A 16,290-nucleotide genomic window follows, 5' to 3' on the forward strand; every position below is an offset into this window, starting at 1 on the left:
AACCATCACAGCTGTAGAACCATCATAGAACCATAGAATGGTTTGGGTTGAAAGGGACCTTAAAGCTCCTCCAGCTCCAACCCCTGCCACAGGCAGGGACACCTTCCACTAGAGCAGCTTGCTCCAAGCCCCATCCAGCCTGGCCCTGAACACTGCCAGGGATAAATGAACAAACTAGGAAACCACCTTCCTCATAGGCCAATAAAGAGCTGTTTCAGAGGCTTCTGTGACCTCACCCTGGCCTTGCCTGATGCTCTTCCCATCCTGCAGTCAAGGTGAATTGAGTTTGTCAGAGTCCTGGGACTGAGTACGCCAAATGACACGTGCAAAGGCTACCCCACTCAAGGGCTGGGGAGAGGAGAAGGGGGGGCTCTTTAGGAGCCATATGAACAGTACTGTGAGGGCCTACAATGACTCTGCCTGCCTTTGAGTTCATGTTTCTGAGACTGGGTAGGAGGGGGAAGCTGTGCCTGGGGAGCAGAGCGAAACTCCTGGCAGGGAGCACGGGGGATGAGGGGGGGATCACTTGGTGCCCACTACTTCAGTCGGCATCACTATCGCTCCAGATCCCGGCCCCAGGGGTCCAATGCCCAGCCCTACAGGTGCAGCCGCTGTTTCCACCACCCCCCCGGCCCCTCCTTCCCTGGGACTGCAGCCCGGAGCCGACCCCCACGACACGACACGACACGACACAACACCTATTGCAGCGCCCAGACTGTGCCGCCCCTTGTGCGGCCGGCGGAAGCGGGGGGGAGCCTGCCTCTGGCTCCCACCTTGTGTGTGAAGGGACCGCCTTGCTCCGAGCCCACCGCAGGCTCCCCCCTCCCTTCTCTGGCTTCACCCGGGAAGCTGCGGTGATCCCGTTTCTGTCCCGTGGCTCACCCGCAGCCTCAGCAATGGGACCACCACCCAGAGAGATGCTCCCTCTGCACCCGCTGCTGCAGCCACGTGGACCTTCAGCTTTCCACTCAGTGAGACACAGTTCAGCTCTTGGGAGTATCTCCAGCCCATCCTCTGGACCTCCGGCTCCTGGGTTCAGCTGAAACATTTTTTTTTTCTTTCTCCTTCCCTGTATCTGGTGCAGTGCTTTGTTTGGGTTGTCTGATAACACAGATAACGCTGATAACACACAGTTGCTGCTCATTAGCCCTTATCCTGATCAAGGACTTTTCAGTCTCATGCTCTGCCAGCGAGGAGGGGCATAAGAAGCCAGGAAGGAGCAGAGCTGGGACACCTGACCCAAATTAGCCAAAGGAATATTCCATACCACAGCACATCATGCCCAGTATAGTAACTTGGGGGAATTACCTGTAAGGGACTAACTGCTGCTTGGGTCAGGCTCGGTATCAGTCGGCGGGTTCTGAGTAGCTGTACTGTGCATCACTTGTTTTGCTTTTTTCCTTTGCCCTTTTAGTTTTATATTCTCTCCCCTTGTTATTTGTCTTATCGCTATTAGTAGTAGTCTTATATTATACTTTATTTATCGGACTTTTCTTATCAGAAGGCAAGGAACATGAAGGGGTGAGCAGACGGCTGTGTGGTGCTGAGGTACTGACTGAGCCCACATCAGTCCTTTTTGGATCCCAAAAGTGATGTTTCTCTTGGTGCGCAGGGAGGCAGCGCTGGGGTGTGGAAGTGGCTGTGCCTTTTCAGACAGGAAAAAAAAAAAAGGACCAAAATAGGTTTCATAAGGTTTCAGTTTCCTGCTGAGCCCAAAGAGTGAGCCCTCCCCACCCAGTCACAGGCAGCATCCAAACACTATCCCCCCTGGTACCCAAATCCCCCCCCACTGCAGAGCCCCTCCTGGCAGGAGATGATGCCAGAGCACCTAGCACAGGCCAGGGCTGCTGAGAGGGATTTGCATGGTTAAAAAGAAGGCTCAAATCAGCTGCTGCCCCCTTCCCCCAGCCTCACATCTGGAGGACAGCAGTACCCTGGGGATGCTGCCCTGTGCTAATGGGGACAGGCAGCACATAGGCCTGTGGATTCAGGGGGAAAGAACCTGACACTCTCCAACACCCTCCTGAAAAAAACCCATGCACTGAAATTATCTGCACCAGGGAGCAAAATGGGAAGGGTCAGGTGAGTCCTGCAGCTATTCCTGATGGCTCTTCTCTACTTAGGGGCTGCTTGACCTCCCCTGGTTGTCTGTTATTCAAAACAAAAGGCAGAAATGAGTTCATTTCATTGCCATTTATTGCAGGCATCCCAGAGGCTGAAATCCACTGAAACTGAGAACCTATTAAACCTGGGAGGAAGATGGGGTTGACTCAGCCAAGTGAGAAACACCCAGACCCACCTCTAATGGGTGGAAAGAGCATCCTTGCTGCTGCGCTGGGACATTTCAAAGGACCTGGAAAGGAGAGGAGGAGGAAGGTGTTGAGCATCTCTGGAGCCTGGGGCTCTGGTGCCCCACGTGCCTGGCAGAAGCAAGGGCTGCGGTGGCCTCTCTCTGTGCCAAACCCTGCATGGCCCAAAGACAGAAAAAGACCCTACAAATAGCTGTGGGTGTGATACTGGTTCCACTGTATCTCAGGATGGTTTTGGCTTGGACAAAGAGAAGTTGCCTGAGGTCCATGAGGTTGTGATGCCCCACGGGCATTCCCTCAGAAAGCTGGCTAAGCCCAAAGGCACCCACAGCATGGCTGAAATCCAAAGGGCTGGGGTGAAGGGCTTCTTCCCTGTGAGGGTGCTGAGGCGCTAGCACAGGGTGCCCTGAGAAGCTGTGGCTGCCCCATCCCTGGCAGTGTTCAAGGCCAGGTTGGACACAGGGGCTTGGAGCAAGCTGCTCTAGTGAAGGTGTCCCTGCCTGTGGCAGGGGGTTGAGACTGGATTAGCTTTAAGGTCCCTTCAACCCAACCTGTTCTAGGATTCTGTAATTCTATTAAACCAGCAGGAATTAAGGCTTAAAGGTGTCAGGCTGAGGCCATGAGGGGAGAAATCTGTGGGGAGATTTGAGCAGGGACTCAAGCGCCTTGCTGGATGGGGACCTCCACAGAGTTACTCACTGAACCCAGTGTGAAATCAGGGGCTGCGATAGCAGCACTGGGCTGCGTCTTTCTTGGGGTCCAGGACCTAACGCAAGGCACGGGGTAGTTTCCATATCCCTCTCTTTTTACTTCTAGATGGTATGAATTTATTTGGAAAAAGGCAATAGAGGCTCTACCTCTCCATGTCCGCCCAACGGGTGTCGCGTTCCTTCAGCCGCCCCTGAGTAGTGTGATCTGTGAAAGGACAAGTCTGTTCCCAGGCAGCAGGAGAAAGCGTACAGGAGGCACCGAACACACAGGATGGGATGTTGTGCTTGGGATGGTGTCTGGGGCTCTCCACAGAAGGGAAACGGGCAATGGAGAGGTCTTGGGGTCTTCACGAAAGCCAAATAAATAGTTTCTAAATGATTCTCATGGCTGCTTGATCCCATGGGGTCAGAGGGAGACCAGCTGGCTGGATATAGAGCACTTGGAGGGGCAGGGAACTGAAGGAGCAGGAGACTTACAGCAGAGGAAGATGGCGAGGAGCGGAAGGGCTGACACGGCCGCTGTGCTGACTGTGAGGATGGTCACGTCCATGAAGTCCGTGCATCCTTCTTCTGTGTGTAAAAAAGCCAGGAGTCAGCACTAAACACCATTGAGGCAGAAGGTGATAGAAGGGAAAGGCAAATCACGGTGAAACATGCACATGTGCAAAACAAGGGAAAATAAATGAAGAGGGAGGTGCTGAGATCTAGTTTTGCTTTTGCAAAGATTTCACCTCCCTGAAAACCCCAATTTGCTGGATTTGGTTTGGGTCTAGCTCCCAGCGGCCAAGTTGGAGGGATATTGGGATTTATGTATCACGTACAAGCTTTAGCCTGAGTGTGTGGGGTGGTCCCTGGAGCAACCCCTCTCACCGTGGCGATGGTGGATGTTCTTGATGAGGAAGCTGGTCATCAGCACCACCACAACCACTCCTCCGGGAGCAGCGTAGCCCATTGTGCGCTGTGCTGCCCGGGGGAAAAAAACGGAGTCACGTTAGCATGTGGTACGGGATGCAGATGGAGCTCTGCCCTCACCTGTGACCTGGTGTGGAACCCACCAGCCTGAGGAGCACAGATGCAGATATATAGGTTTCATTCAAAAAAAAAAAAAAAAAGGGGGAAGAATGAGATTTTGGGCAAAATAACCCCCCATGGACCATTTTCCTCTCCCTCCTTCCCTCCTTGCCATCCTTGGTAGAGCAGCTCACCTGCTTTGCTTTTCAACTGGGTGAGATTTGTAGGTTGGAAGGTTACGGTGGTGGAGACTAGGAAGGTTACCACCATGATGTACGTAAGGGCAATCTCTGGCAATATGATTGCAACAGAAGGGCCTGAAAGAAAACAGGACAGGGCAGAGCGTCTGTCTACCACAATTGCTTTGTGACCATCATATCCCTTTCCCACTCTCTCACAGCCTTTTCAAGCTGTTCTAGCAAGCAGCCTCTCCATCTCTTGGTCACTGTAACTGCCCTTCTGCAATTAGCCCTCGCAAGGGCTCTGGGGAAAGGGGAGTAAATATACAATTGCATGCATGGGTTTGTAATGCATACGGAGGTCCAGGCCCCCATGACTATCTAAGATCACACATGGGGAAAGACATGTGTTGTTCTGGCTGGATCTATCTCACGTGTTTAGCTGTGTTACCCTCCCTCTGGGGACACTGCCTTCCTGCTTGACCCCACCAGACATCTCCCATGAGGTCTTCACGTGGTCGGCAGGTGAGAGATTGTTTCTCTGTGCTCCAGGGTAAAGGCGTAGTCTTCCTAGCACCACCCCCTGCCCCCAGCCACCTGCAGCCACATCTTACCTTCCTCTCGCATCCAGAGGCCACCGGCGGTGCCAGCCAGGATGGAGGCGATGCACACCAGCCCGCAGGTGTAGGCGCTGAGCCATCGCCATAGTTCCCCCCCTGCACACCAGAGCAGTGCTGGGTGAGCTGTGAACCCCAGGACATCCAGCACCAGCCCCTGCTAGGTCCTTGCCTCAGCTTGGGATGCAGCCTGTGCCCACCCAGGATGCTGGGGGATCCTTGGTGGGTTGGACCTGCTCTTTAGTGAGGGGAGCTGGAAAGGGCTCTGTTTCCCCCCAGGGCAGAGAATTAAACACAACCTCTTGAAAGTGGACCCCTGTAATAGTAAAACATAAAAATCACACACACACACACACACACACACAAAATTAAAATCCTGAGAAATGTCTTTTTCCACAAAGGTGTCAGTCAGCACCTCAACTGTCTGGAATAAAAATGTTTGGGAAGTACCAGGTACCAGGATCTAACCAAGCTTGTTCAGCCTGGAGAAGAGAAAGCTCCTTAAGGAGAGACCTTAGAGCAGCTCCAGTGCCTGAAGGGGCTGCAGGAAACCTGGAGAGGGGCTTTGGACAAGGGCCTGTAGGGACAGGCCAAGGGGAATGGCTTTAATCTGCCAGAGGGGAGACTGAGATGAGCTCTTAGGCAGAAGCTCTTCCCTGTGAGGGTGCTGAGACGCTGGCACAGGGTGCCTAGAGAAGCTGTGGCTGCCCCATCCCTGGCAGTGTTCAAGGCCAGGTTGGACACAGGGGCTTGGAGCAAGCTGCTCTAGTGGGAGGTGTCCTTGCCTGTGGCAGGGGTTGGAGCTGGAGGAGCTTTAAGCTTCCAACACAAACCACATGAGGGTTCAGTTGCCCTGACTGGACTCACTTATCCGGAGCTTTTCAGACTGGCAGATGGGAATGATCAGTCCCCCTGCTGAGACAGCAGCAAAGACAACAGCAACCACCGCGATCCTCAGCACATCCTGCAAGGGAGGGGAGAGACCTGGAAAACACAAACCCAAGGAGCTGGGAGTGAGACCACCGCTGGGCCAAGCAAGGGGGGCTCTGGTGGGCCATGGGGCTTCTCTCTCACCAGGACACATTCAATTCATTTGCCACCTGGTGTCGCATCCATGCTTTGTGCTGCAGGCTGTGGTCCATGGAATGTCCAACCTGAGACAGGTGCTGCCCACAGGCTTTCTTGGCCACCCCCTCCCCGACCCCCATTGCTCTGCTCACAATCACCTTGGCCAAGGGCCATCAACCTGGGACCTCCTCCAAGAGGGAGCAGCCAATTTCCTGCCATCCATCCTGCCAAGGATTGTGCTTTGGTGGGATCAGACACTGGGAATTGCTGCCGATCATCCTACCATGAGGAGCTCCTGTCAACAGCATGTGGGGCAGAACCACACAAGAGGGCAGCTGAACCTTGGGGGATGGAGGCAGAGGCATGGGATGAAACCACGCAGGGATCCCCAGGGAAGGGTGAGAGAAGGAAGAGTGATGGCAGGCTAAACCACAGCAGCCATCACCTGCAACCGTGACGTTCAGGGAGGTTTCTTCCCAGCTTATCCCATTGCTGGCGTTGCAGGAGTAGGAGCCGCAGTCCGATTTCTTCGCTGACCTCAGGTACAGAACACTGCGGCTGCTGGAGAGGAGGAAGCCTCTGTCCGGGGGCAGGGGCTGCCCGTCCTTCTTCCAGGTGATGGTGTCCACCCTCCCCTCTGCCACCTCACACAGCACCTCACCGGCAGCCTGGGCCTTGAGAGCACTGCTCCGGAGCTGGGGGCGAGACACGGGCTCTGGGAAGGAGACAGGAATACCAGAACCTCTCTCAGATATCACCTGGAGCATTGGTGATGGGCTGCGACTGTCACTGCAGCATCCGTGTGCCTGCAGCAGTGCAGCTACGGGTGTATTTTCCTTGGGAGTCTCTGGGGTTGCCATGCTCATGGGTTTGGGCTGGTTTATTGCTAGCTGAGTCATTGCTTTTATTGCATTTGGGTAAATAAAGGGCATCTTAAACATGTCAGGAAATGAGGGGGAGGGGGGAAAAGAGGAAAAAGATGCAGATCCCATTCCGATTTATGTGTGGTTGGAAGAAATGGGTGGTGAAAGGCTGTGGTAGCATTATGGCAGCAGCATTATGACAGCAGTGAAGGGATAATGCCAAAGTAAATGAAAGGAATTGCTGGGAGTGATATCAAGGAGTAACTTCTGTGTTATTTCAAGTCTGCTCTTATCTCTGTGGCAGCACCTGGTGCCTGCAGATTGCAAACAGACCATCAGGCAGTGTAGCCAGAGGCTACTCCTGACTTCCCCATAAAGCTCCATGGGCTCAGCTCCATGGGCTTAGCCTGGTCTGCCCTCCAGAAGTGCTGGAGGTACCCTCTGCAGGAGGCACTGACACACAACACCCCCCAAGTCCCTCCCTCCCTGCACTGAGAATAGAAAGAAAGGGAGGGAATTGTGTTTCCAGGATGGAGCCCAGGCCTCTGTCACAGCCTGGAAGGTCTCCTTGGGCAGCATCACCAAATCTGCTCCCCTAGGACATGTTGGGAACCTCTTCCCAAAGTCTCCCTGGCGCTGTCTCCATGCATGACAGGCTGATAGTCCATAAACAGTCAGGTATCAGTTCGTCATATTTGAAAAATCACGGCAGTCAGGTGAAGCTCCTGACAACTGGAAAAAGGGCAATATAACCCCCATTTTCAAGAAGGGGAAAATGGATCACCCAGGGAATTACAGAGCAGTCAGTCTCACCTCTGTGCCTGGCAACATCTTGGGGCAGATTCTCCTGCAAGGCATGCTAAGGCACATGAAAATCAACAAGGTGCTTGGTGACAGCCAGCAGGGCTTCACTAAGGGGAAATCCTGCCTGACCAATTTGGTGGCCTTCTATGATGGGGCTACAGAATTGATGAACAGGGGTAGAGCAGTTGATGGCATCTGGACTTGTGCAAAGTGCTCGACACTGTCCCACACGACATCCTTGTCTCTAAATTGGAGAGACATCAATTTGATGGATGGACCACTGGGTGGATAAAGAACTGGCTGGATGGCTGCACACAAAGAGTTATGGTCAATGGCTCAATGTCTGGCTGGAGACCAGTAACGAGTGGGGTCCCTCAGGGATCGGTGTCGGGACCGGTCTTGTTCAACATCTTTGTCACTGCCATGGACAGTGGGATTGAGTGCGCCCTCAGCAAGTTTGCCGATGACACCGAGCTGTGTGGTTCGGTTGATACCCTGGAGGGAAGGAATGGCATCCAGAGGGACCTTGACACGCTTGTGAGGGGGGCTGATGTCAACCTCATGGGGTTTAACCATGACAAGTGCAGAGTCCTGCACTTGGGTCGGAGCAATCCCAGGCACAGCTACAGGTTGGGCAGAGAAGAGATTCAGAGCAGCCCTGTGGAGAAGGACTTGGGGGTGTTGGTCGATGGGAAAATGAACATGAGCCGGCTTCAGTGTGCGCTTGCAGCCCAGAAAGCAACCGTATCCTGGGCTGCATCAAAAGGAGCGTGACCAGCAGGTGGAAGGAGGTGATCCTGCCCCTCTGCTCTGCTCTGGTGAGACCTCACCTGGAGCATTGTGTGCAGTTCTGGTGTCCTCAACATAAAAGGGACATGGAACTGTTGGAACAAGTCCAGAGGAGGCCACGAGGATGATCAGGGACTGGAGCACCTCCTGTATGAAGACAGGCTGAGGAAGTTGGGGCTGTTCAGTCTGGAGAAGAGAAGCTGCGTGGAGACCTCAGAGCAGCCTTCCAGTATCTGAAGGGGGCTATAGAGATGCTGGGGAGGGACTCTTCATTAGGGACTGTAGTGATAGGACAAGGGGTAACAGGTTAAAACTTAGAGGAAGTTTAGATTGGATAAAGAAAGAAATTCTTTCTGTTAGGGTGGTGAGGCACTGGAATGGGTTGCCCAGGGAAGTTGTGAATGCTCCATCCCTGGCAGTGTTCAAGGCCAGGTTGGACATGGTTTAGTGTGAGGTGTCCCTGCCCATGGCAGGAGGTTGGAACTTGAAGATCTCAAGATCCTTTCCAACCCTAACTAATTCTCTGATTCTATGATTCTAGGTAACGCCCCCACCCTGCTTGCACCCATTACACTGTTCTTTCCTCCCATGCCCACCACTTACTGAGGACTTCCAGCAGGATTTTCAGGCTCTCCCTGTCTCCCATGTTGACAGTCGCTTTGTAGATGCCACTGTCACTTTCCTGGACACCTTCCAGCAGGAGAGATCCATTGGATGGATGGAAAACAGCTCGTCCTGTGTAGGATGCGTGGATGGCTGGGCTGTGGGACCCCCTGTAGTACTGCAGGATGGTGTGGGAGCTGGTGCCGTTGAGATATTCCCACTGCATGGAGTAGACCTGCGTGATGTTACCCAGCCCAGGAAGCAGCACTGGTGATCCCACAGCAGCAACTTTACTCGTGAGGGGTTCCAAGATCTCTGCAGCCTGTTGCAAAGGTACCAGCAGCCCTGGAGGGTGGGAGAAGAGAAGATGAGCTGGGGAGATGGAGCAGGTTGGCATGGCTGGGGAGAGGCTTTAGTACCCAGATGCCAGGGGCACACATGTGGTACCTGGACTACTTGGTCACAGCCTCTCACAAAGCCATCTCCCATCACGCTTCCAGGCAGGGAGACATTCCAGCTGGAGCAGAGACAGATGCTGAAACACAGCCCAAGATGCTTAGAGCTCTCTGCTTGCAGAGCTGCAAGCTTTTTCTACTCCACTTTTGTGTGTGTTTTAGGTGGATTTCCCTCCCAGTCCATGCCAAGAAATTTTCTAGTTCTGACCTAGGTTCCATGGTTCATTCCCAATTCCCAGCCTTGTTTGCGGCTGAAGGTGTCCATTTACTCCCAGCAGAGCTGCCTCCCCCAAAGGGTGATTTCTGGGCTTGTCATAACTTGGGCTCTAAGAGGCACTTGGGGACTTCAGGAGGAGGGTAAGTCATAGTGTCACCCCCTTTGTTTTTTGCTCCCCATTCCTCCCCCCCAAAAAACCCAAACAAAAACCAGAGCTTTCTAGAAAAGCCAGGCAGAATCACAACCAAAGCCCTGGCTTGGGAAGTGGAGTTTTAAAAACATACGTATTTTAAAGGGTGAATGTAAAGGGTTTAAAGCAAGGAGCCACCTCAGGCAGAGGAAGCAGAAGGCAAGTTGTTTATCCGCACAGGCAGTGGTCCATCCAACTACTTGCTAGCAGTGTTCCTGGTACTCCTGGGGGGCTGCTCTGAGTGCCAAGAGTTCTCCTAAAACACCTCCTCCCCTGTGCTGCTGCTTCACGGGAGCATCAGCTCCGAGGCTCACTGAGACAGGGACCAGCATCGGCCTGTCCCAGTGCCAGCCCCAGCCCCGCAGCCAGGCTTCCCACCGGGACACAGGCTCCAGCAGCGCTGGGACACTGGGCAGGTGGGACACGGCACCCTGGCTTCCCCACACACACCCCATTTGCTTCCCGGTGTCCCCGTTTCCACCTCAGTGGATGCTCACGAGTGTTTGGTGCCCGTGCAGACAGCCCGAGAGCAGCCCCTGCGCCCTGCCTGCTGCTCCCGACAGCTCTGCGGGTGGGAAAGGAACCAGTGAATCCAGCTCACCTGATGGCTTCCATCCCTCATCCCCACAGCATCGAGAGACGTGCCTGCCCTCCCCACGCCCCACGCCCTCGCTGTTACCCAGCCTGAGAGGAAGAAACAGCCTCATGGCTCAAAGTCCCCTCGCTCTAGGAAAATCTTGTTCATACAGAACATGCGGCACCACCAGCAGAAGGGAAGAGCAAACACTTCAGCGCAGGCAGCTTTCACAACTGCAATATCCAAAGCTCATCCGATGGGCACTTGGAGCTCACTAACACCACAGCATCAGAAACCTAGGTACATTCTAACAGGTTTCTTTTCTCTTTTAGGTGCTCACCCTGGAAACTCTTTGTACCTGTGCACTTCAAGGCAGCCACTGCATATATAAGGACCACACTGAGGCTTTTCACATAAGTAAAACTGCAATAAATGTTGTGTTATTACATACATCAGCCCCAGCATAAATCTGCAGCAGGCTTTTAGCCTTGGTACTGTACTTGGCCCTTGGGCTGCTTCTGCCTTCTCTGTCTGCACAGTGAAGCAGAGACATCTTCCCCTTTCAGGTGAAGCATTTGCCCCCTCTAAAAAGCCTCCTATTGACCAGACATCCCCCTGCTCAGCTGCAGAACTCTGCTGAAGCCTCAGGCTCTCTGTGGGCTTGCACCAGGCAAGGATCTGGACACAGACAGCATCAGCAGCCAGCCCAGCCTGCGGACTGTTTACCTGCAAGGAGCACCCAGCTGGTCCCCAGCAGCTCCGTGGGACGACACGTCAGCATCTGCCAGGGAAGAATGGCTCAGAACTGCCCTGCTTTCCCAACAGCCCTTCAGGAGTCCCCGCTGTGGGAACAGCTCAGGCTGTACCGGGTGAGGAGTTCCGGTGCTCCTGATGCAGCGCTGGGGTAATCCCAGCCTGTTCTCCTGACGATTGCTCCTCTCCTTCCCTGCCGCCTCCTCTCCTGCTCCTCTGCCTGGGGATGCTTCCCGGAGCCTTCCCAGTGGCAGCTCCCGGCTCTTGCCCCTGCGCCCTCTGATGCCGCTGCAAGTGGGCAGCAGAGCTGCCTGAGCCCTGCCCAAGCGGCAGCTGGGAGCCGCAGCTCCCGGCGAGCAGCTCCCGAGGCTCTCCCTATTGGTTGGGGAAGCCCTGGGAGCAGCCCCCACTGCAGGAAATGCTGAGCTTGATGGACGAGGCCAAAGCAAGGAGAATAACCCACCTGCCGCCAGGACGGGTGCCTATTCCAGTTCTTGCAGCAGTAGAGATTACAGGTGATGTCCAGATCACTGCCCTGCCTGAGGTCAAATGAGCACCCGTGGCATGAGAAAGCACAGACTCCCCGCCTGGTTTGCACTGGAAGGGACCTTAAAGTTCCGCCAGTTCCAACCCCTGCCACGGGCAGGGACCCCTTCCACTAGAGCAGCTTGCTCCAAGCCCCTGTGTCCAACCTGGCCTTGAACACTGCCAGGGATGGGGCAGCCACAGCTTCTCTGGGCACCCTGTGCCAGCGCCTCAGCACCCTCACAGGGAAGAGCTTCTGCCTAAGAGCTCATCTCAGTCTCCCCTCTGGCAGGTTAAAGCCATTCCCCTTGGCCTGACATCATTAGTGAGCCAGTCGCAGCTTCAGCTGGTATTGCCAAGCTCAGTCTTAGCTATTGGCTTCACAAGAGGTCCCAGATGCTCCCTCTGGGTGCCTGAGAAGTTTGGCTGTTTCTCATTTCCCCACCTCAGCCCTGGTGAAACCCATCCTCTGAGGTCTGGTGCTCCTCGTGCTGTAACCTGCCACATCTGTGTCTCAGTAGGTTCCTAGTCCCTGGCCAGGCTGCTTGGCCTGAGGCAGCCACTGCATCACCTGCAGCCCCAGCTGCAGACACTGGTGGAAGGACAATGAACTTTAAGGTGAGTGGAGCTTGCAACTGGCCCAGTACAAAGAGGGGGATGCTTTTTTGGGGGGTGGGGGTGGTGTTAAAGAGGAGGCTGCTCCACTCAGACCCTGCCTCTCCCCTTGGCTGTGGCCAGCTGGGCACTCTCATTTCTATTTTAACCTCCCCTTCTCCCTGTGCCCAGCAGGTTCTCTATTCTCATGCACGTGGCTCCTCAGTGCAGTGCCAGGTTCTTGCGGGGTCACATCACATGTCATATTCTGCATGCAGTAACTAAGTTAAAAGCAACTGGAAGTTGGGCACATGAGCAGGACATGTGAAAAGGAACAGCCCTGTCCCCTCCCTGGAAGTAGCACATTTCTTGGGTAGCCCTTGGCAGCTGCAATGGATGCACCACTGTGCAACAGCAACGTTTAGGGTAAGCATTTACTCAAAGGTGTCTTCAGAAAGACACTGAAGGATGAAGCTTTGGCTCTCCAGGCTCATAGTTCACTTGCTTGCAGGCAGGAGGAGCTGGCATAGATGAGCGCTGCCCACCCACCATGTTGCCATCACCCATGTCCCCCTCTTAATTTGACTGCTCCAAGGAGCAGCTGTATCAGTCAGGCCACTCTGGACACGTTAATCCTTTCAGGTTGCTGGAAGGAAACTCTAAAACCATGTTCTCTCTCAATCTCAGAAGGGGTACAGGCCAGACCAGGGCAGGTTTCTGCTTGTGGTTAACTCCTCTCACAAGTATATTAAAAGCTTTTCTGGCTCTTGTGTTGCACCTTCTGAGGGGCCGGGAGAGCCCAAACAACAGGTAAAGCAGCCCCAACCTGCTCACAGCAGCTTCTAGGAAGCATTTGCTCGCCCGCTGCTTGGGGCCAGCAGGTTCTTGTGGTTGGGGAGAGGTGAGAGGAGCGGGTGACCATCAGCAGACGTGAAGCTGATGAGCATGAGCCCTTCTCTCTTCCTCCTCCCACGCTGCTGCAGCCCCCGAGTGTCTCCCACCTCCTTTCAGAGGTTACCAGGAGTGGTCTCACCGTGCTGTCAGCTCCCTCAGCACCGAGGGGCACATCCCCTCAGGCCCCACTGGCATGTCCTGTCTGGTCCTGACCTGATCCCGTCCCACTGAGGGAGCTCTCCATGCTGTGGGTGCTCTCTGAAGGCCAGTCTTGCTGCTAAAATCCGAGGTGAAGATGTTGGGTGCCTTGACCACGTCCTTTGTCACCGGGTCTCCCCCCCATTCAACACTAGCTTCAAAGGATGCTGTTCAGCCACCTGCGATGGTGAAAATGTGGAGGAATAAACAGTGACAAGCAGCAAGGCCATGAAGAGAACCAGGGTGACACTTGAGGTCTCAGATACAAAGCTACACTTATCCAGAGAGGGAGATTGCTCTGAGGGGCAGCCAGAGAGGGCCTGATCTCCACCAGCACCGAGCCATTTGCAGCCACAAGCGCAGCCACAAGCACAGCCACAAGCACAGCCACACTGACTTTTAAGAGCTCCAAAGAGCAAAGAAGGGCCAGGGTGTGGCACGCCCTGAAAGGAGCTGCTCAGAGAAGGAAGTGACAGAGCAGAGGCAGCTGCTATGGCTGCAGCGTGGGTTAAACACGGGGAGGGGGGGCACAGTGTAGGCGAAGGAGACATCTTTGGTGGGAGCCTGGGGTTGGGGGGGGCAGAGAACTCCCGTGCACAGAAAGCCCCATCTCCTTGTGCTACAATGGGGACATTGCAGAACAACAGAGGAACTGTTGCCCTGGGGTTGTGAACTCAAGCAAACTGCATTACTCACATGCAAAAATACAGACAAAGGATCTTCATATATTCTTTTAATGACAAGGCTTGGGGTAATGAACCCGGGCCTCATGATTAAAATCCATGTAATGTTCTCTGGTACCCTGTAACTAAGGGGAGTCTGTGGCAGCAAGCTCCCACTGATTTGCCTTCAGCATCCTTCTTTTCCTTCGGGTGATTCTGTATTCCCAGGAAGTCTCAAGGAGAAGCTGAAACCAGCTCATCCTTCAAATTCAAGAGGGACTTTCCAGGCAAACTAATGCATTCCTGTTGCTCCAAATCCTTTCCAGCCAAGGCTCAGAATGTGTAGCTGCTGGAGGGGGAGCCCTGGGAGTGCAGCATCAGCAGCAAAGACATCCTCTCTGCTTGGAGGCACAATGATGTTCTGCAAGGCTCCTGCTCGAGGCAGCTCCCAGTGTCACAGCAGGAGGTGGGAGGCCCAGTGCCTGGTTCTGGTGGATCAGGATGCCTTGATGGGTGCATACATGACCTCTGTTGTCACCCTCAGCTGTGGCTGGTCAGCGCTGCCTCCAGTTCAGAAGCAGATGCTCACCACATCCTCCACCTTTGTGCTTTCCACGTGAGACTCCACATGCAAGGCCTAGAGAAGTACAAAGGAAACACCAAAGGTGGGACTTCTCCAGAGGTCGTATTGGGATCAGGAGGGGTCCAGAGCTGCTGATCATCTGCACACAACAAAGAGCTGGCAGAGGCAGCAGCTGCATAAAGCTCAGATGGCTTTACCCACCACAGTGGTGGGGGAACATTGGTTCCAGCACCCATGGGTGCAAAACTGGCTCAGCCCATCAGGTACAGCCAACCCTGAGAGAGTGCTTCACATGAATTCATGAGACTGGGAAGCAAGGAGGGATGAGCTCTCAGGCAGAAGCTCTTCCCTGTGAGGGTGCTGAGGCGCTGGCACTGTGACTGCCCCATCCCTGGCAGTGTTCAAGGCCAGGTTGGACACAGGGGCTTGGAGCAAGCTGCTCTAGTGGAAGGTGTCCCTGCCCGTGGCAGGGGTTGGAACTGGAGGAGCTTTAAGGTCCCTTCCAACACAAACCACCCTGTGGTTCGATGCTTTACAGGGGATCTAAAAGATTTTGCCCTAACCCTAACCCTGATCACTCCACACTCAGTGTTATCTGTCCCCTGGCACTGCACTGCACCGCACCATTTCACAGCCAGGTTTGCCCCTCTGGCCACCTACGTGTGAAGGAGCTCTCAGTCCTTGTGCTCCAACAGGAAAAGGGAAGGCAAAAGCAAACCCTGCTCCTGCTCTTCATCTACCAGTGGGTGGAGCAGCCGCTGCCACCATGACCCTGCTGGGACTGAAGCCAGGGCAGGCCCCAAGGGCACGTCATGGGAATGGCAGTCTTGGGGTCACCATTGAGCTGTCACTGTCACCCAGCCAAGGAGCCCCACCAGCGTCACCCCTCCGCAGGAATGCTCCGGCAGCACAGCCCATCCCATGGGATCCCCGGCCCAGCCCCGACTCGCCAAGGAGCAGCAGGATGGAGCTGAGGCTCCATCCGCACCGGCTGGACAACAGCATCTCTGGGTCACAGCAGAGGAGCTGAAGCTCAGGCTGATGGTCACCACGCCTCTGCTCGGTGCCAGGGCTCTCAGCTCAGCCAGGGAGGAAGCTGGTGACTCTTCCTCAGGCCCCGGTGCAGCACAGGGGTTTGTTGTGGGCCCAGGTTTTCTTCCTGCCTCAGCTCATGGGCTGCTACAACTGCTGGTGGTGGGACCTGGGGAAGAGGGGGAGTGCCTGTGACCCTTCTATGGTCCTATTTTAGAGCCTCGAGTGACGCCAGGGCAGGAGGTGAGAGCACCAGGGCTCAGCGCTGCCAAAGCAGCATCACCCAGCAGCAGCAGGGGAAGCCTCCCCCTGGCTCTGAGATGGGGACCTTGAGCACCCCCAGCAAAGGCAGGACAAGGCTCATTAGGAAGTGGAAGATGATGGATTTAAGCAGTCCTCCAGCTCCAGCAGGGCTTCAGAAGCCCTAAGAGAACTGTGATGATTTGCAAAGCACCAAGAGTAACAAACAAGGATTAAAAGTGCATAAATGGTAAGATGCGACTATATAAGCAATGCTCATGACAGCGTGAACCGCCAACCTTCATAGCAGAGCCCATCACCTACAAGTGAACACAACACGTCCTAGCTCTCACCCCATCTTTCCTGCCCACGAGCATGGCCAGAGCCATCGCTGTCAGCCCAATTGCTGCTGCCTCC

At 54.6% G+C, this 16,290-nt stretch overlaps 1 protein-coding gene across 4 annotated transcripts; it reads right to left on the reverse strand.

The window, feature by feature from the left end:
- Positions 1-2,178: 2,178 nt before the first annotated feature.
- Positions 2,179-11,225, reverse strand: LOC130596844 (hemicentin-2-like). 4 transcript variants are annotated; one of them, XM_057404844.1, is made up of 10 exons: positions 11,119-11,225; positions 8,954-9,298; positions 6,340-6,609; positions 5,694-5,810; positions 4,824-4,925; positions 4,225-4,347; positions 3,890-3,982; positions 3,497-3,589; positions 3,167-3,224; positions 2,179-2,353 (listed from the first exon to the last, which is right to left on the reverse strand). In XM_057404844.1, exons 1-10 carry the CDS (start codon positions 11,171-11,173, stop codon positions 2,302-2,304), a joined length of 1,308 nt encoding a protein of 435 aa, XP_057260827.1. In that variant the 5' UTR covers positions 11,174-11,225; the 3' UTR covers positions 2,179-2,301. The 4 variants fall into 4 exon arrangements, 3 of the variants coding, with proteins under 3 accessions (XP_057260827.1, XP_057260829.1, XP_057260828.1); XM_057404846.1 differs by lacking the exon at positions 6,340-6,609; XM_057404845.1 differs by lacking the exon at positions 3,890-3,982.
- Between the last annotated feature and the right edge of the window lie 5,065 nt (positions 11,226-16,290).

Source organism: Pezoporus wallicus, unplaced genomic scaffold (assembly GCF_028554395.1).
Source record: "Pezoporus wallicus isolate ANWC-B61680 ecotype Strahan unplaced genomic scaffold, APGP_CSIRO_Pwel_v1 contig_5104, whole genome shotgun sequence".
Lineage (NCBI taxonomy): Eukaryota > Metazoa > Chordata > Aves > Psittaciformes > Psittacidae > Pezoporus > Pezoporus wallicus.